The sequence below is a fragment of the Montipora foliosa genome, chromosome 13 (assembly GCF_036669935.1).
Source record: "Montipora foliosa isolate CH-2021 chromosome 13, ASM3666993v2, whole genome shotgun sequence".
Classification (NCBI taxonomy): domain Eukaryota; kingdom Metazoa; phylum Cnidaria; class Anthozoa; order Scleractinia; family Acroporidae; genus Montipora; species Montipora foliosa.
The window spans coordinates 24,199,904-24,224,903 of NC_090881.1; the positions used below are offsets into that span (position 1 = coordinate 24,199,904).

General features: G+C 38.6%; 3 protein-coding genes across 4 annotated transcripts in view; 1 reads left to right on the forward strand and 2 right to left on the reverse strand.

Annotated features, from left to right (window-relative positions):
• Positions 1–1,415: 1,415 nt before the first annotated feature.
• Positions 1,416–2,885, reverse strand: LOC137982879 (pterin-4-alpha-carbinolamine dehydratase 2-like). The gene is made up of 2 exons (XM_068830044.1): positions 2,764–2,885; positions 1,416–2,131 (listed from the first exon to the last, which is right to left on the reverse strand). The coding sequence occupies exons 1-2, from the start codon at positions 2,833–2,835 to the stop codon at positions 1,820–1,822; spliced, it is 384 nt and encodes a 127-aa protein (XP_068686145.1). The 5' UTR covers positions 2,836–2,885; the 3' UTR covers positions 1,416–1,819.
• Positions 2,886–2,890: 5 nt separating this feature from the next.
• Positions 2,891–11,408, forward strand: LOC137982878 (peroxisomal biogenesis factor 19-like). 2 transcript variants are annotated; one of them, XM_068830042.1, is made up of 7 exons: positions 2,891–2,978; positions 4,477–4,809; positions 5,369–5,451; positions 6,403–6,573; positions 8,048–8,224; positions 10,167–10,211; positions 10,561–11,408. In XM_068830042.1, the coding sequence occupies exons 1-7, from the start codon at positions 2,924–2,926 to the stop codon at positions 10,645–10,647; spliced, it is 951 nt and encodes a 316-aa protein (XP_068686143.1). In that variant the 5' UTR covers positions 2,891–2,923; the 3' UTR covers positions 10,648–11,408. The 2 variants fall into 2 exon arrangements, with proteins under 2 accessions (XP_068686143.1, XP_068686144.1); XM_068830043.1 differs by lacking the exon at positions 10,167–10,211.
• A 1,641-nt stretch (positions 11,409–13,049) lies between these two features.
• The window catches only part of LOC137983916 (uncharacterized), a 26,054-nt gene continuing 14,103 nt past the window's right edge, over positions 13,050–25,000 (reverse strand). The window contains exons 8-11 of the mRNA XM_068831073.1: positions 16,530–16,622; positions 16,371–16,424; positions 14,122–14,247; positions 13,050–13,335 (exon numbers count right to left, since the gene is read on the reverse strand). Coding sequence (XP_068687174.1) covers positions 13,192–13,335; positions 14,122–14,247; positions 16,371–16,424; positions 16,530–16,622 — 417 coding nt within the window. The 3' untranslated portion in view covers positions 13,050–13,191. The remainder of the gene's footprint in view (positions 13,336–14,121; positions 14,248–16,370; positions 16,425–16,529; positions 16,623–25,000) is intronic.

The window sequence follows — 25,000 nt, forward strand, 5'->3', positions numbered from 1 at the left end:
TCTGACCTAAATAAAAGCAGAGTTTCATGCGTTTCCTGATTTTCAGTCCCACATTTTAGTTTAAATTGTTGGTTTTCACTCACGTGATCAACGGCCATGTTTTTCATCGAAAACAAAAGTGAAACGTTTGCATAATAATAGAGCTCATTTCCCAGAGGATTGGGGCGGGACACAAACATGGCCGCCATTTCTTTGTTTAGGGGCACGAATCAAGCGAGTTTTATGCGTTTCCTGATTTTCAGTCCCACATTTTAGTTTAAATTGTTGGTTTTCACTCACGTGATCAACGGCCATGTTTTTCATCGAAAACAAAAGTGAAACGTTTGCATAATAATAGAGCTCATTTCCCAGAGGATTGGGGCGGGACACAAACATGGCCGCCATTTCTTTGTTTAGGGGCACAAACATGGCGGCTGAAAACCGAGAATAGGCCTTTTTCATTATATTAAAATTGAAAGAGGTCTAGAGGACAAGGACAAAGTGGATGATATGTAAATATTGTTCACATTCATTCCAACCTGTTTCTATTGCTTTGTCCTCACTGCCTCAACAGGACGCTGAATATTTGATATTTTGAAAATGGCTTATTCCACCCACTTTCCAATATCAATCATCTGTCTACTCATTCTCTACCTCTAAATTAACGATCATTGTTAATTGTTAATTTGCTCTTAATTTACTATTATTATTGTTAATTTAGAAGACTGAAATTTTGATATGAATTATGGGAAATGGTTATATTTTGTTTTTTGGAACAACAACTTAAGTCTATGGACACTGGAGTCAAACCTGGGAATGTTTGTTGATTAACCGGTCACCTAACCACTTGACCACCACACCGCTAGCCACAGTATTAAGCACTGCAAAAAAGGTCGGTTACCAAACTATACGACAAAGCTAAACATTTTCAAATCAAAGCTTAGGCCTAATTAATCTAGCTTAGGCCCATTACTCTTCAGCAAAGCTCTTCTATAGGAGGCTTCAATAAATCTTTTTCAAAAGGATGCAGTGCCGTGATCCTCAGTGGTGAAGTGCAAAGAAGTGGTTCCTAAAGAGTAGAAACTCCGGGTTCAAATCCAGGCCACGGATATGACTTTTACTTTCCTTATTTTCTCTGCTATCACAAGTCCTTGGACCTTTTGTCCTAAATGAACAATAATAGTAAATTCAAAGCAAATTAGAAATTAACAATAATCGTTAATTTAGAGAAGAGACCATGTTGCATCTTTAGTACCAACAAAATTTAACCATACCAAAATTACCTTCCCTTATCTACAATACAATAGCAGCACTTGAGGAAACCCCATCTGATTGTCATTGACAAGCAGATTTCATGCTAGAGCACACAACTTTCTCAGACCACTTACACAATGAACGAGCACCCACTCATTCAAATTAAATACAAATAATTGTCGGTATTTTTTTTATGAGTAAATGATTTAATGAGCCCAGGCAAGTGTAGGAAACCCTTGGGCAAGCAGCAGTGTAGCAGTATTCCTAACCCGCTATTGTTTGGTACTGTAAGAAGCTTCTATTGTTTTCAAGTCTAAGTCATTGTTTCAATTGTTTAGTTTTTGGCTTGGGTATCGAACCAATCACATTTTATGTTACGAGAGCTACAACTGTAACATTACCCTGGGGGGTAAGTGGGTCATGAAGTTGCCCAATGGACAAGTTAGAATATTAAAAATTTTCTAGACCTGAAATTGATATTGTTATCAAATAGTTTGGGAGTGATAATCTTAATAGTGACTGCTCTTTCCAGTTTCTTAAACAATGACTTCAAGTAGTATTAACAGTGCCAGATCCGTCAACAGCATCACATAGTACCGGCAGCTCTATCCATGAACTTGGCTAGTTTGACATCTTTGGCAGACAATCCTCCACAGTCATGGGTAGACAAGGTGACTTGCACCTTGCTGTAAACATTAAACCACTCTGGGTGATGATCCATCTTTTCAGACATAAGTGCAACACGAGTCATAAATCCAAACGCCTGGTTGAAATTTTTAAATTTGAACTCTTTGTAAATGGCATCTCGGCCCTCTACTTCAGTCCAACCGGATGACTTTAGAGGCTCAAGTTCTGATTCCCTTTCCTCTTCAGCAAGTTTTGCCGTCTTTGGTGATGACTATGACAAAAAGGACATTTCAGGGTGCTTACTTTTCAGGGCTGTTCCTATTATTTCTCACCCAGTTGAGGAATATTTACATATCAGGGGCCATGGAGAGGGAGGGGCTGGAGGGGGTTATAGCCCCCCACCCCCTTCCCTCACACTTCCGTGATCCACAGCAAAACTAACCCCCCACCCTCCCCTTTCAAACGTACTCCATGGCCCCTGCCTATGGGTGGTTTTTATGTTACGTCATCGCCGCCATGTTGGTGGATGAAAAAAGGGATATTTCATTAGCTTCTGAACGATTGTACATTCACATCATTGTTATCTGTGCCTCTAAGAGAAGCACGATGCCTCGTGATTTCAACTCATTATTCGGAAAATATTAGATTTCATTAGAATACGGGGATGCCTCAAGACAAAATTGCAACTCCTGAGTATTTCACATTCGTGATCAAATGCAGATTTGGTAATGGTTCCCTCTCAATCGCTGCCACCATAATTGAGGGGCATAGAGTACAAGTAGAATTTAAAATTGTGACGAACACAAGGGAGTTTTACTAGTAGTAGGAAACAAAGTGAATATGACTGAGAGCAGATGGCTTTCACGTCAACCTAAGCATCGCTAACTACAATTAGCAACTCACCATCGCGGGGAATGTCCTTAAAAATCTCGGCCACAAAACACGTGAAACGTTCTGCAAAAGCAATTTGTTCATGGCCAGTGTTTCGTTGCCCCGGGACTGGGACTAGGCTTGTCTACCGCTGTTGACTTATCTCTTAGTAGCACAGGCTCGTATAAAAAAAATGGCGGATGGACTTCATTCCAATGATGACCACGAATTGGACGAACTTCTGGACAGTAAGTGTTTCAAATAGTTATCCTTTTGTTAAAGCAGGTATTCCTAGCATACCATCTCAGAAGGAGCACTATATATAAATTTGAATAAAATTAATATTTGCACGATCATGGAATTATTATATGAAATGCAAGCTCGAGTGCATAATTGCCACTCAACATTTTTAATACTTTGTTGATGTTTAAAACTCATTTTCCTTAAAGATGCAGATTATCCAACCACGATTGTGAGCATTTTTTGAAGAACGATACAGAATTTAATTCATGATTGTCAGAGATGCCAACCTATGGAGATCTAAAATCTGGAGATTTTTTCCATCCACTCTCCCCACCCCTCCCCCCTCGATCAACCTACCCACTCCCCCTCCCCTCCTCTCCCCCAGCAGCTCCTTCAGAATACAAGAATATTCTGCCGCCATTGTGATTTTGCGGGAAAACAGAGTACTTATGTCAAGAATTTTTATTGGTTAATCGGAGATCCAATCAAACAATCGGTTATATGGCTATCATAGCTAAAGGAAGTCATTTTGTTTAGTTCTATTAACGTGTGTTTGAAACTCAGAGATGAAGAAGTGCATTACTGAAACAATGAAAAGACTTTGAAAAAATCGAATTTTTTTTTAACTTGGGGATGCAATTTCAGTCTAGAATGGAGAAACGTCTGTGAAAGGTTGAGAGTCGTTTTTATCCGGGAGATTTAATGACCCGTACGAGAGACCGGGAGATTCGTTCCGTATCCGGGAGAGTTGGCACGTATGGATTGTTGTTCTTCTAAATTATGCAATGCATGTGATATGCAAAGAAGTGGGTGGGCATTCTGCAGTTATGCCTTTAGTGGGGCGAAGGACGGGGGGGGGGGGGGGGAAAAGGGGGGGGTTTTCAATGACTGAATGATTACCCACTTGCATTATCTCTTGCATGAGTGTAACCAGAATGAATGAAATTCCCCCCCCCCCCCCACCCCAAAGAAAACATTTGAATGAAATCTAAGGTTACTGCAAAGGAAACGGTGCAAAGCTCGCTGTAGTTCAGATACATGTATTTAGTAACAAATACATATGTGAGAACAGAAAATTTGTTCCACTTCACACCGGTGGCTCAGTTGGTTGAGCACCGGCCTGCCATGTGGGAGGTTGTGAGTTCAACTCCGGCCGGACCAACACTCAGGGCCTTTAAATAACTGAAGAGAAAGTCCTGCCTTTGTAATTACATCCGCAAATGGTAAGACTTTCAAGTCTTCTCAGATTAAAGGACTATAAACCGTAGGCCTGGTCTCACAAATATCTCCCATGTTCTCTCATGTTCCTGTGGGATGTTAAAGAACCCACACACTATTCATTTCAAGAAGAGTAGGGGATGAAGTTCCCGGTGTTGTGGCTGTCCTTTGTGATTATATGAGTAGGTGGGTATAGCAGGTCCACATCAGCTGAATAGCTGCCAAAACTTCAACCTGCTCAAACAGTCAAACACTTCTAAACCTTGTCTTTTCTCATGATCCTAGGTGCCCTAGAAGACTTCGACAAAAATGTTCCATCAACAACGAACCAGTGTGAGGGCAACTGTCATGATGAAGTTAAACCACCTGGAAATAGCTCTGCTAAGATGGGAGCAAACAAAAGTATGCTCAGCAATAGTGATGCAACTGTACTGAAAGCTCCAAACAGCAGTGACACCTCTTCTGCATCTCAGGATGACTCAAATGCCGAGTTGGAGGCTCAGTTTGCAAAGGCAGCAGAAGACTTTGAAAATGCCATGAAGACAATGCTGGGTAATGATCCTGGACTTCTTGATCAGTTAGATCAGTTTGCCAAAGCGGCAGCTAATTCTGACCATGGTATGTTTTTTTGCCATAATGCAAAATTAATAGTCACACAAAATGCATGTTGTGTTAATTACCAGATTACTGCAACTTATATCTGCTGAAATAAACCTTTTCCCTTCAGATGTTCTTTACTCCCCAATGACTTGTGAAGTATTTCACACGCATTGAGCGTCAAAGCCTGCCTGCATATTACATCCTGATTTGTTGTTAAAATGCGTTTCACACAACATGGCATCTTGGTTGCAGTGTAGATATTTCATTGAATCCCATACTCGTTGCCAATGAAATATTTAGACTTCAACTAGGTAACTTGGCCAATTAGATGGTCTATGATCAGTCAGTCAGTCCACCAGTTTGTTATCAATCCGATAGCAAAGATATTAATTTTTTTGTCGCCTTGTTAATAATGTGCCAGCTTCAGCACTTGATTGACACCAACATGTTGCATAGTGACCCTGATTGCCCTTTACAGCATTGCCATTTAGTCACTGAAGCACTGCTGCATGGTTGTAAAGACAGTTTTCTTTGTTCTTAATGCTCAAAGTCTCATGTTAATACCATTCTACTTCAGCCAGTGCATCAGCAAGAACAGACTTTGAAGCCCATCTAGCAAGAACCATGAGCCACTTGGAACAAAATGCAAAAGATTTGGAGGTAATCAAATAATTTAAAACCCCCTTTTGTGGATATCATTCAAGGTTCTCTCCTCCTTGGTAAATGCTATGGAGCTCTGGGTGCCCTTTTAATTTCAAAGAATCTATAAATGCAGTTGTTAGGTTTCTTAATTACCCAAGGCCAAGTTCAAACAATGTACCATCCTGATGTTGTATAATTTTAATAAATTGGATTTAGCTTGACAACTGATTAAAAAGTGTTGCACATGTATTCAGTTCTAATACCACATGCTCTCAAGATTTATCTTTCAATCAATGTTGGGCAGTATTCATGAGCAGAGCAGATGTTGGCTCGACAAGCCCTAGCCTTGCATTCACCTGCAGACTCTGAAGTTCGAATTCTAGCAATAGTTTCTTAAGTACTTCACTGTCATCAATTAATGCCAGCCAACATTTTTTAATTTTTTACATTTGAAAACATTATTAGTGTCTCAAGTTTGAGCCCAGGAATTTTTGGTAAGATTACAGAATGGCATTTTTGCTAGAGTGAAATGACAGTTGTTTGACAGACTAAGACAGATTATGCAAATCAGTAAACCTGTGAAATTCTCACTCCAGCCTGGCACCGGAAGCCAGCAATATTCCAACCAAAAATTCGAGTTTTGGACTGAGACTTGATTTGAATTTTGCATTATTCGTCTGATGACCAGATTATTCGAATGATCGAGTACTGAAATCAAATTTGCAATAATGAATTCATTAATCTGCTCATCAGAGGAACGCTTGAGCTGTTTTGACTATAAAAAGTGTCTAGTCTTCTAGTGCTGAAGCATTAATTGGAAAGACTGTAAACTGAAATCAACTAATTACATGTAATGCAAATAAATGTTGGTTCAGCAAGCCAGTGGTGCCGATTTGAAGAGTGGCAAAGCAGTCATACATGTGCCAACTTCACTGAGGTTAAGGCAATACTTATATTATTTCTTGTCAGAACTGCCCCACTGGAGCATTTAATGAAGATTTCCTCAAGGCCATGGCAGATATGAACCTTCAAGAAGGTGGTGAAGGAGAGCTGGACTTTTTTCCTTTAATGCAGGGCATGATGCAGAATCTCCTCTCTAAAGATGTACTGTATCCTGCTTTGAAGGAATTAGAAGAAAAGGTAACTGTACATATTCTCTTAGAAAAGGACACTTTCAGTTAGATAGTCATTTTTTAAATGATAAGAGAACTAACCGCACTACATGCAAGAACAAATTTTCTTCAAAGGCTAAAAGAACTTCTTAACCCATTAACTCCTGAAACACCCCTGAGTTGATGAATAAAATCATCTGGCATTAGACAAAGTCAACTCTATTAAGTCTCACTCCTAGGAGTCAATGGGTTAATGAATGGGACACAGTTTTTGACTGGATGTAGAGGTTGTTAATCAACCCAGGTGACTCCAGTGAACCACTCCCCGTTGTCAAGTAAAATCATCTCAGTTAAACAGAGTATTAAAAATCTCTGAAGAGTTACTCGCAGGAGTCAATGGGTTAAATTAAACTCGCTTCCTCGTTTTAAGCCTTGAGGTTGCAATAATAATAATAATAATAATAATAATAATAATAGTAATAATAATAATAATAATAATAATAATAGTAATAATAATAATAGGACGTAAAAGCAGCAATTTTGTAACGATCTTAATGAAGAGAACAATACTTTTAAATTTGAAAGAAGACATGTTTCGGCAACTCCTGTGCCATCATCAGTTTGTGGATGGAATAACAATGATGTACAACATATAGCGGAAAATTAGAATAACAATGGTGTGATGCAACAACTGATTACAAAGAGAGATTAAGATGTACATGAAACAATTGTTGATTTAGGGAGGGTTTCTCCCAATGAATGTGCAACAATAATAATAATAATAATAATAATAATAATAATAATAATAATAAACCAGATTGCCTTTGCCACCCAACAAGCTAGTTTTCAGTTTTGGAGAAGTGAATTATATTTCTGTCACTAAAAACATTTTAATTTATGTGTTTCTGTGTCTTTTATTTGTTTATTTAAATAATATTTATTTATTTATTTACTTTTTGCCTTTCCCTGGCTGCCCATAAACCTTTCCTGTTACTACTGTTATGGAATACTGTTAATAATTATTATTGTGGTACAGTGCATGGCTTAAAAATAGTTTTTTTCTGTCAGTAACTTTACTCAACTTTGTGTGATTGGTGTCACTAGAAATGCTTGTAGATTGATACATGCCCAAATTTGATATCTAGTTCACAAACTGCTGCATTCAGTGCAAGCATTTCCAACCATGAGGTGATAGCATTATTTTTAGGTTAGAATGAATGCAGCTGTTTAGCTACTCTTGAGAAACAGACTGAGGTATTTTCACACACTCACACACTGTTGATGTTGAAATTGGACAGAAGGGCAAGGGGATGCTTTGCCAGTGAGAGGACACCTTGTGATTGATGCTTTTCAAAATTGGCGTGCCTCTAATTTTGTAACTGTACATATATGTATGTACAATCCTCGTTTATAAATACACTGTACGTTATTTGTTTGTACAAAAAATAGTAATCGTTGTAATGAAGCAATCCTCTTTTTTTATGCTACTTTTTGGTTATTAGTATCCATCGTGGTTAGAAGAGAAAGAATCCTCTATGCAAGAGGAGGAACTAAATCGCTACAAAAAACAATTCAGTTTGGTGACAAAGGTTTGTTCAGAATATGAGAATGAGAAAGCAGATGAGGCTGACAACATTAAGAAGAAAAGATTTGAAAAACTTATGGAATTGATGCAACAGGTTAGTGAAACAATCATGAAAACTTACATATTCTTGCCTCACATATTGTTGTGGTTCAAATTTGTCGATTTTTTCAAAACCAGTTCAAATTTGATTTTTCTTTGTTTCAGATTGTGATAATGAGTATCAGCAGAAACCCATAAGGGTTGAAACGTGTAACATGCATTCACAGCTTCCGAATATTCAGTGCGAACTAATTGGTTGAATGTTTCAGTGCTAAGTACCATATTTGGAAACCCCTCGCTCTTGTTGTTCCAAATATGGTACTTAGCAAATTGAATATTCAGAAGCTTGTTTCCCTGCACACAAGGGGCCGTTACACGTTTCAATTCTTATGGGTTTCTGGTATCAGACAAAGAAAAATTAAAATTTAACTGGTTTGAAACATTTTAAACCAAAGGAAATATGAACCACAACACATACATATATTTAGTCAAGCAGGTCAGTAAAATGGGCAACTATAAAGCTGATACATGCGGACCTACTATAAAAATAAGGCCACTTAAAAATACCATTTGAAGGGAACACTGATACAAGTTATAGTAAAGTAATTAATATTGTAAAAAATACAACCACACTTATGAATTTACGGAACATGTTTCAATGTTTCAAACATCATCTTCAGCCATTGCGAACATTTAACCTACAAAGAATCATTGTATTGATAGTTACATAGATATATATATATATATATATATATATATAGGAGTTATCTTGTAAAAATTTTAATGTTACACTCACTATGGCTGAAGATGACGTTTGAAACATCAAAACATGTTCCGTAAATTCAAAAGTGTGGTTGTATTTTTTTTTAAATATTAGTAACACTGTGCTATCCAGACCAGTAAAATAATTATATTACAAGCGATAAAATTGAATGGATAAAAGAGGTTAATAATAATAACGTAAATCCTTGTTACAGATTACAGAGAGCTCTACATGTACCCTTGTAATATTGTTTAGTATAATTTCATAGGCGATTATTGAAAATTCTTTGCACTGATTGGTTGCATTTGAGGTGTTTATTACGCGATAATCATTTTTTTTTTTCAAAGTCACCGCAAGCTGTTTTGCGGGGATGACAGACGAAGAAATTAGTAATTGTTTTAAAGAAAATGCATATTTTTCAAAAATCACCTAAATTTTTATATTGAAGCAATTATTCACCTCAGGCTTGTTGAATGTCGGTGAACAAAAGCCGAGACAACCACGAAACATTGTAAAATGTTCTCAACTAGACCTCTAAACTTTTTAAGATCACCTTTAAAAGAGGATGGGTTTTGAATAGATCTAACATTCAGTTCATCTGAGAGATGAATCCAACAGGGGTTTCAATAACTTCTGAAATAGCCGTCCATGATAGCCCATTGAAGGCGGCAGTTTGACAAGTTTATGATAGCATTTTTAGTGAAAATCAAGGCAAACTAGCTGGCGGTGTGGGGTAAAACAGGCGGCGGTATACCGTCGGTAACCGGCTTCTATTGAAACCCCTGAATCCAAGCAATTGCAGCTCTAAATGAAAGGTCAAGCTGCATAAAATGTCAAAGCAAATCTGCTCAATTATACTAGATTGATATTATTCACACTCACCACTAACATTTTTCAAGTTCTGTCTTTGTTTAAACCTCTGGGCCCAGTTGTTCAAATGATGGATGGCACTATCTGCGGGATAAATCACTATCCAGTGGATAAGTCATAGTGAAAACCAAATTATTGCACTATCCGATCTACATCTACATGTTCCTGCACTCAGCAAAGTCCCTTTTTGACTTAGGGCTGTTTCTGCTTGGGTGGCCTCATAAACCGTAGTAATTTATCGAGTGGATAGCCTTTATCCACCTTTTGAACAACTGGGCCCTGACATTTATCACTACTTAACAGATCTAAACACTGATTTTTATAAAACTGGTTAAATTAATTTTATCATTTTCCAAATTTTCAGTTGCAAGAATGTGGGCAACCACCAGCAGAACTTGTGGGAGAAATGGTAGGTACAATCCAGGTCAAAAGACTTCGGGACACTTGTCAAATTTTGGGCCAAAAGAAGGGAATTTACTGTACATGCTTCCATCGTTATATGAGCAACGCGTGTTCTTCTTTCGCTACCTTTTTCACACCCCCCTTCCCCCAGCCAATGTTGAAACAGGCGAGTGATCGATGAACGGATCCTAATTTCCGAGACCACGAAAAATCAACATTGTAATGGGGGGAGGGGGAAAAGCGGAAATTGTCCCAACAGTTTTGGTCAGGATTGTAGCTTCGATAAGGCTTGCTTTCTTGATTTTCGGAATGTTCGATCTGTTGTTGATGGATTGCATCTAACATTTTTGTTTCAGCCTCCAGGTCTTGCTGGGCCATTCTCAGCTATGCCGGAGCCACCAGATATACCTGATGACCTCAAAAATGAATGCAAAGTGACATGAAGTCCACTGACAAATGGAGCAACCATGGAAATCCAATGACTGAAATTCAGTCAGCTAAAATTATGTGCTAAGGCATGACGGTGCTGGAAAACTAGTGCAATACCATAAAGGCTTGCGGTCTGCCATCAGTGGATAATAATTCTGTGGCCTCGAGAAAGAGGTTTACTATGCTGCAGGCTAAATTGGTCACAATCCTTTGATCAAGTTAATTACAATATTTATTGTTACACAAGGGGTGAATGCATAATTGCCATGAGTGATTATTACAAATGTATGTAACTTCTGGTTAGGTATTAATAATCATGGTGGAATTTCAAACAATAACGTGCACTTAACTTCCTCAATGTATTAATTTATTGTCCTGGGTCATGTACAAAAGTTTCAAATTCAGTAAAAGCAGGTTGAAACAGATTTTTTCTTCTCCACCAGGTTTTATCCTGTGGCCCTTAATTTTGACATTTGACCTTCACAACTCTTTAGAATTAATTTTATGCTCACTTTCTTGGTGCAAGTATGGCAAAGATTTCATGAAAGAAAGTCCCAAAAGATATTTGTTTCTCTTTGACAGAAAATTTGGTATATCAAAATTAAAATTACAATGTGAATACTTGTAGTTATTTAGTAATTGCTATCAACAAAAACAATAAGTTAATTCTGAGAAATGCAATAGAAAAATAATGCTGTTGCCTGATAGGTCCTTGTTTCTGTAGGATTTCACAAAGAAATAGTTGAGAGTTAAATAAAATATTTTATTTAGATTACATCAGATGTGCATACCGGTAATCCTTTTTGTTGATAGGCAGGAAAAGAGACCCATGGAGATTGCAAAACCTCTAACTTGAATACATGATAATTGTCACATTAATTTGTTATCAATGAACTTTAGCAGGTGGCAGAATTACCGCCTGTTGGCACATTTTGACTGGTTTGCATACTGTATGATCTCAAGGTCATGTTTTGCACTTTCTTTTCATGTCTTCCATATTGTAGGCATCTTGTCGGTTATATGGTATACATGGTTGAGTATACTTATTCACAAAATTTATTTGTACCTTTCCTTGGTCTAAGTTGTATACAAAAATTTGGTTTATCAACGGAGTTGATAATGTAAATTGACCACCGTACAGAGATTCTAAAAGCTGACGTTTCGAGCGTTAGCCCTTCGTCAGAGCGAATCCTTCGCTCTGACGAAGGGCTAACGCTCGAAACGTCAGCTTTTAGAATCTCTGTACGGTGGTCAATTTACATTATCAACTCCGTTGATAAACCAAATTTTTGTATACTACTTCCCCACCGACGCAGCACCACAGTTTCTTTAGACTAACTTTTCAACTGACTTATGTGGATCAAGGTACCAAGGAGTCTCACGAATTGCTTTTGTGCCACAGGGATGGCAATAGGATTTTTCAATCTGGGTCCTGGGACCCGCATGTTCGGCCAAATTGGGGTGCCAAGCATTTTTTTAGGTTATGAGAAAGAGAGTAACCAACTTGGAATTAATATTGACACATATGCATATCCTGCCTACAAAGGCTTTTTCTAGAGCCGTTACATTCATTCCTGGACAAGAACTCTGTTAATGAAAGAGCACCCTTCCCAAGGGTTTATGCATCACTGGTTTCCTCCCTTAGGAGCAACGAACAGTGACGTCTTATGCTATATATTTGCATTCAGTGACTTGCAGAGTATATTCCTCTGAAGAAGACCGCAGAAGGTGGTCGAAAATTTAGTTTTAACCATTATAGATGTTTTAAACCCCCTTCTTAGAACTTTAATTATGAGCACAGATCGCTCCAACAGTTTTACAAACAAACAGAATATACTGACAAATCAAAGCAAGTTGTCTGAGTTATTTAAGTCAGTGCCTTGCATCCTGGGATGCATTAAAATTTCGATGATGCATTTTTTGGATTTTATTTGCGTAAAAATGCACGATTTCTGCGTTAATGCGATCCCTGTGTGGAATTTTTATAGTTGAAATATTTCTTTCGTATTTCGTCTATTTTGTCACTTGTCTCTTCCTATAAAATTAAGAAGCCAGAAAAAGGAACCCCATCTGTATTTTCTCTTTCCCCTGTTAGCTTTAGTGTTGAGTCACCGGGGATTAAACAACTGTCGAACCTAAATTAAGTCCAAGAGAGTGACAAGGTACATACATGTACATGTAGGAATCTCCCCAGCAAATCTCTTGGTAAATTAGTGTTCATTCATTCAGCAAGTTCCTAGTTTCAATAAAATTAAGAAAGGCATTGCAGAATCACACCAGTCCTATCATCGAACGATCTAAATTAAGAGTTCAGGCTACAGCAATGGGATTTGTTAAAAACTTGAAAATGTCTAAGACCAATACTGAACACAACTTTGGTACTTCATCACACCTGTTCTTTATTGAGCAACTTGTACAATGGGCAATCAGTCAAAACTTTTTTTAACATTTCATGGCCTTTCTAGGAAAACCAAAAACATGTCTTAACGCAAAATTAATGAAATCTAAACAAATCTACAGCCCGTCAAGTTGAAGAGGACATGTCCAAATGATGGCACCTAGTCATCATCAAGTGTCAGCTTGTCAAACTGGTATTCACCCAGTCCAGGGCCAACACGCTTCAAGTTGGTGACAAAGTCAGCAAACTGCTTGATAGACTCCACCTGCTCCTCAAGGAAGTTATCCTCAATGTAGGACATCAGCTACACAAGAAAAAAAGGTCATTACAGAATAGAAGATATTTCAACAAATGACTCAAATAATGAACATTAAGAACAGTCAATATTAGAATAACAACGTTTTGAATAGGGTTCGTGCTGGATTTTGTATGTAAAATTCCAGGGTATTCAAGGAGTTTTCAAGAAGTGTTTGTAACAAGATTTCTATGCCATACGTGTTTCAGTGATTTCTTTGCTGAAAAAGCCTACCTTGATATTCTTTCCCATATCCTGCGAGTCAAGTGCATGCACAGGCATTTTAATTTTTGCATTTCATTGTTCCCAGTGGTCAAATTTGGGCTCAATTTTTAAAACGTCTCTTTACCATAGCATGATGCAATCCCAACAATTTTCACCCAAGCAAAAATTCAAGGAGTTTTCAAGCAGTTTCCCACCAATCCTTTCAAGACCCCTTCAAGTCCAAAATTGAATTCCAGGACTTTTCAAGAATTTCAAGGAGTAGCACGAACCCTATTTGAATCTCTATATTACTTTAGTAACCAAAAAGGAGGGATAGTAGTGGGTCAGAAGACAAGATGATCATACCCCTAGGAAGCAAGATGTCACACCTTTTTATTGAAAGAAATTGACTTTAGGCTGCATCAACAGGGTGAATACAGAAAAAAAAAACTTAACCCATTGACTCCCAGGGGTTCCCCATTGATGAGTTACTAAGTCTGGCCGGTCTAGGCAGGCTTGGACCTCAAAGGGTTAAGGCAAAAACTAAGAAATGCAATGTGATAGTGCTAACAGGTTGAAAATGCTCTTTACCTGCGCATCTCCCTGGGTTTCAGCAACCTTGTGCAAGTCAAGCAGGGCTTGATTTACATGCTTCTCCAAATCCAAAGCTGTCTCACAAGCTTCCTGTCCTGATCCCCATTCTTCTTTCTCAGGCTTCTGTTGAGCCAAGGACATTCATATTTCACTTCACTTTTATTGAATGGTCATTTAAGTTAAAACGTTCTGTACTTTCACAGTATTCTTTGGTACTAAAATTACAGCAAAATTATTGATACCAAAATGGACCCCACCCATGAAAGTTGCATAACCTTTAGACTGGAAAATATTTTCAATAATCAAAATGAAATCTTTTTCGAAGAGAACTTATTCATGCACTACAATATTATTTCTGTGCACCTCTTTGACTTTGGAGCATTTCTTTTGTTTTACTTGGCAGCTTTTGGTCATTGCTGGCGAGCCTTAGTGAGGCAGCAGCCTATTCTTGATATTAGCGAAAAAAATCGAATTTTGTGGGATGCAAGATCGGAAGCATGGGCATTTGATTGTGGTGTTATCATGTCTATCATCCGGGGTATTGATACCCGTGATGACGTCATGTGCATGTGGAAGGGAATCTTACAGCCTCACAGCCTTAGTGTCGAGTACTTTTCCAGTGAGACTTTATTGATCATCATTCAACCCTTGAGTGCAGAGAAAATCAGTTCTTGAACTAGACCATGAACAGTCGTCCTTCTTTCCTCAGAGCCACACACAAATGGGTGAAATTATTATTTTATGCAAATTAGTGGTAAAAACGAGGCGCTTCGTGCAATCACGTGCTCTACTATGTCAAAGATAAATAAGAGACTGCTCGCAGTCTATTCTCAAGCATGACACTAAATTTAAATTGTCCTTTGCTCAACTATGTTCAGCATTTCTTTTGCTGAAAAGGGGCCAGAAACTTGAGAAGAACACAAGTTTAAATCAAAGAATTAACTTACAATGCTATTGTTTTGAAATTATCCGTTTGCTTACGAAATAGTAATGCCTGCCACACAGGCTAAAGATATGCACACCTTTCTTCACTCTTTAATACTTTAAAAAAAAAATAGCTGTCACTGCTCCCAGTGTCCGTGCCAGCACTCACTTTCACACTGAAACTCCTAGTTATAATTCTATTTCATGGGAGACTTGCATTTAATTAATAAAGTTAGCAAAAGTGGTCCCCTTGTGACCCCTAAAGAGTCAGTTTTGAGATAAGGCTTGAAAATCAGGAATGAATCCCTGAAGGGCACAGACCACGTGCTAAATGAGGTGGTCCATTTCAAAGAGGCAGTTCATTCCATTTAATAATCTGTTTGTGAATTAAACTTTAACCGAAATTAAGGCGTTTGGTTCCTTGATGTACATGCATAAATCATTTTCACGGCAATGCTCTTGCACAAAAGAGTGGCCTAGCGCAACAATGACAAATGCAACGTACAAGTGACAAAAAATGTTTATCTAACAGACTAACACTGCTTGCCTGAGGGAAAACAAAAACAGCTGATGTTAAACAGTGAGCAAGATTTAAAAAAATACTTTCCTCACGGCGGAAAAACGCAAAACCAAATGCTTACTCTAGCACTGAAACAATACATTTTTATTGCAAAGAAAGGAATTACAATATGATTACGTAACCATTTAAGGCTCTAACCAAGGATCAATTGTGTTGTGTAAAAAGTACCTAGCTGATTTGAAGAAACAACACACAAAACAGATCTTTCCAGTCGAAATAAGGGTAATACTTTTTGTTAACCAGCATCAAGAATTTGTTTTCAACATGAGACCAACATGAGAGGAGTATACGTGCCAAATCACAAAGGTTTAATCGTGAAAATTTGGTTTTATCAAACGAGTTGATAAAGGTGAAGGTCAAATCACCACCGTGAAAGATTTAGAAAACGATTTTAGTTACAGACAAATGAAAAAACTTATAGTTCCGCTACTCGACCAGAACAGACTTCGTTCTTAATTTGTAACAACTTCTAAAATTAACTCTGCTTTGAAGTAGGTTCCACGTATAAAAGTTGAGCAAAAGTGTTTAAATGAACATTATAAAGCACGAATCGAATTCAAGGAAAATGCCATACCACTTCGGAAATTTATTAAGTTTCCAACAAACTATGGGTTTGTGAGGTTGGACATAAAGAAGTTTCGCAAGTGTACAAAATCAGAAGATGGCCGTGAGCGATATTGGTTCTCGATGTGTTTGGGCGAAATCTTTCTTTACAGCAGAATTGTTGATCGCATTATCCTACCTTGATATCTTGCAACACAATGCGGCCTCCACGGACGTTCTGGTACTTCATCAGCTATAAGTTCAAGTGCAGAACTCGTCAGTATTAAATTTGTGTAACAATCGACTTTACAACGACGAACACATCACACGGTAATCGACTGTTAAGTTTGACGCTTACTTTGGAAGCATGTTCGCGCTCTTCATTTGATTGTTTCAGCATGAATTTGTGAAAGCCTGGCAGGGCGACATCATCACGATCGAAGTGATAAGCCTGCAAACAAGAACATTGGGATATTTACATCGATGAAACACTAAGTTGAGCGCTTAGATCAACAATTCTACCATACCATCGACATGTACACGTAGCTGGCATACAACTCCAGGTTGATTTGCTTGTTAATTCCAGCTTCACACTCTTCGTGGTAGTTTTGACGAGCGAGGGAAGACATTTGGACAGCTGAATCGTTGAGGTCGGGATAAAATTTTGGGTAAAAATAAAACACTTCGAGAAAAGCACCGCTTCGTTCAATCACTGTTGAAGCGAAACAATACAAGATGGCGTTTTGGGTGAAGGACAAGGGTTTTATTACGAGAGTCACATGATCTGCAAATGGTTAATGTCGGACGTTCATTGGTTCACTTACAATTTTGTATGACGTCAGGTGTCACGTGATTGTAATAATATTGATGCGTCACTGCACGAACTGTGTTGCAAAAACATGATTCAGCAATCTAAAAAAGAGATGATCATGTTCCATGTACTGAGGTTGTCCCCAGTATATTTCTCCTTTTATCGTCGTCCGATCAATCCATGTTCTTGAATTTACAAAAAAAAATTAAACATGAGGCAAGTAAATGAAACATTCGTTTCCTCGGAAACAAAACGTATCTATTTTGACGCAGTGACGTAATCTGCCAATAAAAGAGACGTTGTGATCTGAAAACCTTCTCGCAAGAGATAAACGTAATGAACACAAAAGCGAACGAATGGATCCCAAATAGGAAAACTTTAACTACCTCAATGATATCGTAAACTTGTTGCAAATCCACTGTTGATTGGTAATGTAGACCGACGTCGCGAAATAAATTGAGTTATTGCGTAATTTGATAAAACCAAGTACCAATCGTTGTAATGCTTGTAATTGATATAGGTAATCACAGGGGTAATCAAATGATTTCGAGTGCAATTTGGAACTAGACGCTCCGTGAGCGTAAACTGTGTCACCTTTGGTACGTGTTTGTGCTCCTCAAATTTTTTCGCACTCATTCCCAAACACCCTAACAAGTTATCACTCCGGAAACGATAGACATAGATCCTTGTTTGTAAATAATTGTGGCATAAATTAAATTTGGTCAAAATCATAAAAATTCACCTGAATGCGCAGTAGATACAGTCAACTCCCGCCTTGCGGACACCTCGCTATTACGGACACCCCGCTATTACGGACAGCAGCTAAATCCCCGGCGAAAGTTACAGACGTTAGACTGAAATAAACTCCCGCTATTACGGACTTACCTACACTTATTCGGTCCCAACGTCACAATTTCATTGTTTTCTCTCTCGTTATAGCGGACACCGAGCAGCATCTTGGAATATTTGCACACGTTATCAAGTCTATTTTTTCTGCTTTTTTGATTCATAGAGGGGAGTTTAAGTTGCTAATGAATAAAGTCTCCTTGGCGACAAAGTGGGGGAAGTTGCAATTCAAAGGAGAAGTACACAGAGCCGATCTTTTAAGGCAATGTGATAGCTGATGCAATCAATAGCTGATGTTCAGGTTTTTCCTTGAAAATAATTTTTTTTAGAAATGTAGATAACTGTACTTCACTACAGTAGGAAACCAAAACGATGCATGTGTGGACATTGCTGCAACATACGATGATTGTTTTTTACGTACTTAGTACTGTACACAAAGGGTACGTAACTCCTGTTCTGTTAAGTTCTGTTCTGTTTGTAAATAAAGTTCTGACGCTCTTTACGTGGGACAACGGGTCTGAAAAAGGTACTGGAGTTAATGAAAATGAACACACATGTGACCCCCTTCTGTAAATATGGTTTAAAATTAGAATTTTCTCTCACCCCGCTATTCCGAACTCTCACTATTACGGACACCAAGGGTGTCCGCTATAACGGGAGTTGACTCACAAACATTTAACACCAGAGACTGCAATGCCGTGTAACGATCTATGCATTACGTTGGCCGCATCAACACAACAGTGATAAGCATAAACACATCACTGTTAGGACAGATCAAACAACGTTCACGAGGGCATTCTCTTCAAAATGGAACTACGGTGGGCCAAACCTAGCATGATCAGCGTTCAAACTAGCAAGCAGACGCAGACAGCTGTTTCGGGCTTGTTGGCCCTCGTCAGTGCACCGTAGCTAAAACACAATAAGCCTCAGTAACACTTCACCTATCTCATATGTGTCGCTAGTCATTCTAGAAATAGCTATAAGATCGGATTACGCAATGGCCACGTCAGAAACAACTTTAACACTAGAATGACTAAACAACAAGAATTCATGTCATCGTTATGAAAACTGCTCCCATCATGATCAAATTTCAACCCCCGTATGGAAATAAGTTAATATTTACACAACACAATGAATCCACAAAGGCAAAAAAATCTCCCAAAAACCTTTTCCAGTCAAAAATTTTATCGAAACAAATAACCTATTTGCTATTAGAGGCAAAATTAAAACCCTTCCTCTTTCATTCCGTGTGTGCAAACAAGCAACACACTCCGTGTCAAAGCCATACGCAACTAAATAAATTTCTCACCAGTTCAGGATAAAAGCCTTTTCTAAAGAAACTTGAATAATGAAGCGAAAAATGGAAAACAACCGACTTCCAATTGTTGTTTTTTTTTTTGACCCAAAGACTGTGCAGAGTTAGAACAAGTAAATAAAATTATAAATAGCCTGACAACAGACTGATCCGACATCCACTCAAGATGTTCGATTCCTTCTCTGAGTTTGTTAAACCCATATCCAACAAGAAAACAGTTAACGGAGAATTTGCCATTTGGTTACAGTGTTGTACATAACAATACAGTTAGTAAATTATTAGAAAAACAGCTGTGAAGGATAATAGGATGTTTCCGTCCTAGTAAACATCCTAATTTAATCGCGAGCATAATGCCTTCCTTTTATATCGATACATACGTAAATCCTGACGACCTATTGTAGGTGTTTAGAATCCTACATAAATCCTTGTAGATGAAAGGACTACAATTGTAGTTCCCAAGATAAAATACGTTGGCTGTGAATACGACTCGTAACATATTTGCACGTTTGGTTACGCAACAATATCTCCGATTCGTATCAGGCGAGTAACTTACTTATCAAATTATAGTTCGACAGGTTACGATAACAAGTGTCCAGCTTTTTTTAGCTTTGGCAATCGGACGTATGTCGTCATTTAAAATGGCGCAGAAAATGCAGACGGTCGACGAAAAAATCTCCAAAAAAGTAACCCTTGAAACCACAGGACACCCAGGAATATGAACTGCGTTTTCCTTCGACCGAATGCAATTAATTAAAATGTAGAGATCACGCAGCAATGTCAGTTTAGTTTACCAGTTTCAGCACTTGGATTCCTTCCATTTGGCCACTGTCTGTTTTTCAGTTACATGGTCTCATCGATCAGTAGTCCATTCAGAAGATTACGCCAAGCCGATCACATTGCTAAAGGAAAGCCAGACCACAACACCCGACGGCAACTCCGTGCCCTACCTTCGAAAAGTGTGTGGGATCTTTAACGTCCCACAGCGTTTATGAACATTGCAGGGTTGTGAGACGGAGCCTACGGTTTATAGTCCTTATCCGAGAAGGCTTGAAGACTTGAAAGTCTAACCATTTGCGGATGTGGTTACAATGGCAGCACTTTCTTCTCAGTTATTTAAAGACTGGGGTGCCGGGATGGCGCAGTGGTGAGAGCACTCGCCTCCCACCATTGTGGCCCGGGTTCGATTCCCAGACTCTGAGTCATATGTGGGTTGAGTTTGTTGGTTCTCTACTCTGTACCGAAAGGTTTTCTCCGGGTACTCCGGTTTCCCCTCTCCTCAAAAACCAAAATTTGATTTGTGTTGCGTTAACTTGTTAATTTCAATTTACAGTGTCCCCGATTAGTGCTCTAGGGCGCTAGAAGATTAGACACTTAAACAAAGTTCCTTTCCTTTCCTTTTGCTCTCGTTGCCTACCGAGATTTAGCCAAATAATCCGGATGGAATGATTGTTGCATAAAGGTAAGCTTACCCTTTTACTACGCGGCATTTCATCCCGCATATTTAGAGTGTCCAAAGTAGATTTTTTCAATCCTGTATCCCACCGCTGTTTTTTATTCCACCCCGCCATCCCGCCGCAATGTGCATTTTCATCCCGATCCCGCCAGCTCAACTGATCAACAATTTATATAGCTTCTACATTACCAAAGATGAACTCTCGTTAAGCAGTGATGTAATGCTTGAATTAGACGCAAAGGTTTAGGTATACTGAAAAACGCCACTTACAGAGGATTGAAATGAATGAATATTACGTGCTTGTATTTCTAGATAAAAGTTAATAACATGCAGGCCTGCACGTACTCCATCAGTGCGTTTTTTTGCGGTCGTCGCGTATTCTGCATTAGAGCCTTAAAATTATATTTTTGCGCAGACGTGCGTGTCTTTGAGAGATTTACCTCTTTCGTGTGATATTATCGCAACTTTTAGGCTCCATTGTTCCATCAATATCTGTTTAAGATTTTTAACTGCTGGGTGGTACGTAATGACAACAGGCAAAAACCTCGCGTTAGCCTTTTTCTATGGTTGTGTTTGGATAGCCACGCGAAGAGTTAGTCCTAAGAAGTCTCATTGCCTCACCATTAATGAAGCCATTTTTTACGCCTGGGGGGTGGCCGCATGAGTTGAAGTGTGTATATTGAAAGGTTTCAGTCGGCTTATAATGAGTTTTAAACTACTGTGTCGAGGAAAGTGATTTCGTTGATGGTCATGAAGGGGTAAAATGGGAGCTGGGATTGACCTGAGTTTTCGATGGGAAAATTGGATTTGATCACTGGGAACTGGGATTTTGCTGCTGGGAACGGGAGATAAGGGGTCCTTACTGAGAATGCGATTTGAATGGCTGAGAATGGCGTTCCTGGCCACTGCTATGTGAGAGTGAGGACTCCTGATGCCAACAGACTTGTTTTTAAACCTCAAAGCTTCCTACCTACAACGTACCTCTAATAAGGCTTGACTAGCACGAATCGACTTCCCTAAACTCACTGCAACCAATGCAATCACTCGAAAAGAAGAAGCTCAGATGAGGTATTGGCATGGCGCCATGGAACTGAAACTGAAACGTCCTTGAACGTACCCTACCGATTTGTAAGACCTTCGGGCCTAGCGATTGCTGTGGGTCTAGTGAAGAGGGCGAAAACTCAGAGGAGGATACTGGTGAGGATACTTATATTGACGAATTTCGTGATGATGATGATGATGATGACAGTGACTTTTTTAGACTTATCATTACGTGCTTCATACAACATACCGAGGCTCTAAAATAATATTTTCCCTATCATAACTCAGGTTAGGATTTTAGTAGCAGGGACTGCGATTTCTGACAAACTTAAAAACTTGCCACTGGTACTGGGATTTTGTCCAAATTTGGACTGGGAATTGGGATTAACACCCCCCCCACCCCCCTCCCTTTCATGACCCTCTTCGTTCTCTGATATTTGATGGTAGGGTAGAATTTATTGGCTTTTTTAATAAAATAGTCCATGTCTGCTTTATCGCTGTCCCAAAAAGGGAGAAAATGTCATCAATATATCTTTTCCATAGTTTTTGGCTTGGTACAATTGACAAACTAACGTGACATTTTCCCGGATTCTCTTTAGCATTTTTTCCTTCTTCAGTAACTGCCCGAATTCTTTCCTTACGCGGGAGAAAACTGCTTCCAAAGCTTCCCTTTTCCTAATAAATTGCAACGCAGTTTATTATGTCAGAGGTTTCAGATGAGGTTCTCAGAGTGAGACGATGTCGCCATCGCGCTCATGTCAAAGAACGCAACGTTGGTTGAAAGAGATCGCCTTACTTTTAACCCACGTAACGTGATATTCCATAGGACAAACAGAAAATTGCGTGAGAGGCATACGTCCGAATATTTACTTTTTTTGCGTGGTTTCTAGGGGTCTTTTAGGGTCTTTTGGCCAAATTCTTCATTCTCCAACCAAATTAAAGCTTTTCAACTCATAACGTGAGGTTACTTACTATCCCACATTAAATGTCCTATCCCGTATCCCGCCTACGAAAACGGAGCATATCCCGGTCTCGCCGTCGTATTTTCATCCCGCATATATCCCGGTTTTAAATTTTTTCATATTCCACATCCCGCCTCGATTTTAAGCCCCATCCTGCATCCCGTCAAACCTATGTTGGACCCTCTATTTACTGGAACCAAGCGAAATTGACAAATGGAAAGGACAATTCCGGTTGGTTCGTACCAACCGGTATGAACGGAGTACCTCAAAACGTACTCCTAAATTTTCGGTTGGAATTTCCGAAAAAAATATCTTACCATTAACCTTTCACCCGGAATTTTCGGAAATTTTGTCTCAATGCACCCAGGCCTGAGAGCTGATCCTGTCGGAATCGAACTCACGACCTCCAGCTCGGCAACCAGATACTAACCTGGGCGAACCTGGTCAACTTCTGCGCGGTAGCAACACCACATGCGCTCCTGACCTGAAGAGCCCCGAAAGCGAGGTTTGTCGAGCTTGAAAATGGCGGCTTCACTGGACTAACAGGTTTGGACTAAGCGTAAGTGCTCTTCATAACTACTATTTTTATTAAACCAAATAGTGTCTCTTTCCTCGTTATTATTATTACTTACGAACGTTGCAGACTCGGCTTACATTTGTATTCAATGGAAGAGAAACGAATAACTGAACATATGCATTGCAGCTGACATAGCGAAGGCAAAATCTTGGCTGGTCTTTCATATACCGGATCCGATAATTAATGTCCATAAAACACAAGAAAAACGAACATAACAATACCTAATGAGCAAGGCCTAATTGGAAATAAGAATGGTTCTTTTGTCCTCCGCCATTTTAGTCCGGTATCAGAAAGCTAAAGTCTACCCCAAAATCTTTAAGCTTAATTAAAAATTTTCAGTTACGTTGTTGAACAAAACAAATCGCACCTCAGGAAGTTCGGATTTCGAATTGTGAAAGATTAGGTACGACTCAAAAGATTATGTCAAGATTCAATTCAAGGAAACCTGGTCAATTGGTTGCGTGTTTACACATTGTTTCTGTGAATGGTAATGTTGTCTTTGAGTAGACAACATTTTATTTCACACTGTTTGCACCATCTTAATTAACTGACATATAGTGAATTGACAACAGAAAAAGGACTAAAGAGAATATGTGCACTGCACCCGAAGATGCATTAGTTTTTAACCCTTTCAGTCCCAATAGTGCCACTTATAGATTTTACTCTGTCTAAAGCCAGACAATAATAATAATAATAATGATGATGATGATGATGATGATGATGATGATGATAATAATAATAGGTGTAGTAGAAAATGAAGAAGTCAAAGTTTTGTGGGATATCAATGTTCAGTGTGAGAATGTGATAGAGGCAAGAAGATCAGATATAATTGTAATTACCGGTAACAAGAAAGAGCGAAAGGGGATAATTATCGATATTGCTGTACCAGCTGATGTAAGAGTAGGGGAAAAAGAAAGGGAAAAGGTGGAAAAATACCGGGACTTGAAGAGAGAGATCGGAAGATTGTGGAAACTCAAAATGGTAGAAGTCGTACCTGTAGTGATATGAGCCCTTGGAAGTGTCACCAAAGGATTTGATAGGTGGATTGAAAAGCTAGGGATACCATTCAATGTTGGAGTAATTCAAAAAACTGCTTTGTTGCAAACTGCAACGATTTTGAGGAAAGTGTTGGAAATGTGAAGAAGAGACAATTCTGTTAGCCTTTGGTCATTTGTTATGACTCGCCTATCAGAAGAAAAGACGGCAATGACAACGGCCAGAACATGATGTTAAATAATAATAATAATAATAATAATAATAATAATAATAATAATAATAATAATAATAATAATAATAATTTAGTCATCAATGGGGGCCTCTCAGGGCTTTAAGGGTTAAGTTGGCCACAGTCATGATGAACATAGATACAAAGTCCAATTTATTACCATAATATACATGAAAAAATTACTCAATTTTGCTTGGCTGAGAGCAGTGCAGTTCAAGGGTAACACAGTGCAAAAAGTGTAATACACCAGTGCAAAAAGTGTAATACCAGTGCAAATTACACATCGAAATTCTGGATTATGATTGGCTAATAAACAATAGGGTTTGGTCAGAACCAATCAAACCTTTTGTTTTCAAATCAAGCGCACGTCCTTTATGGTGCAATTTTTCCCTGATTGCGTGATACACGAGCGTTTCTTCTGCTTCACCATCTCAAACTTTTTCATTTCTGTTATTAATAAGTAATAACATGATTTTTCTTGTGCAATTTGCAATAAATAAGCACTTGTAAATTTTTTCAAAGACTACAAATTGCACTCACCCTATGTGCTCGTGCAATTTTGGTCATCTGAGAAAAAAATTTAGTTGTGCTTATTAATC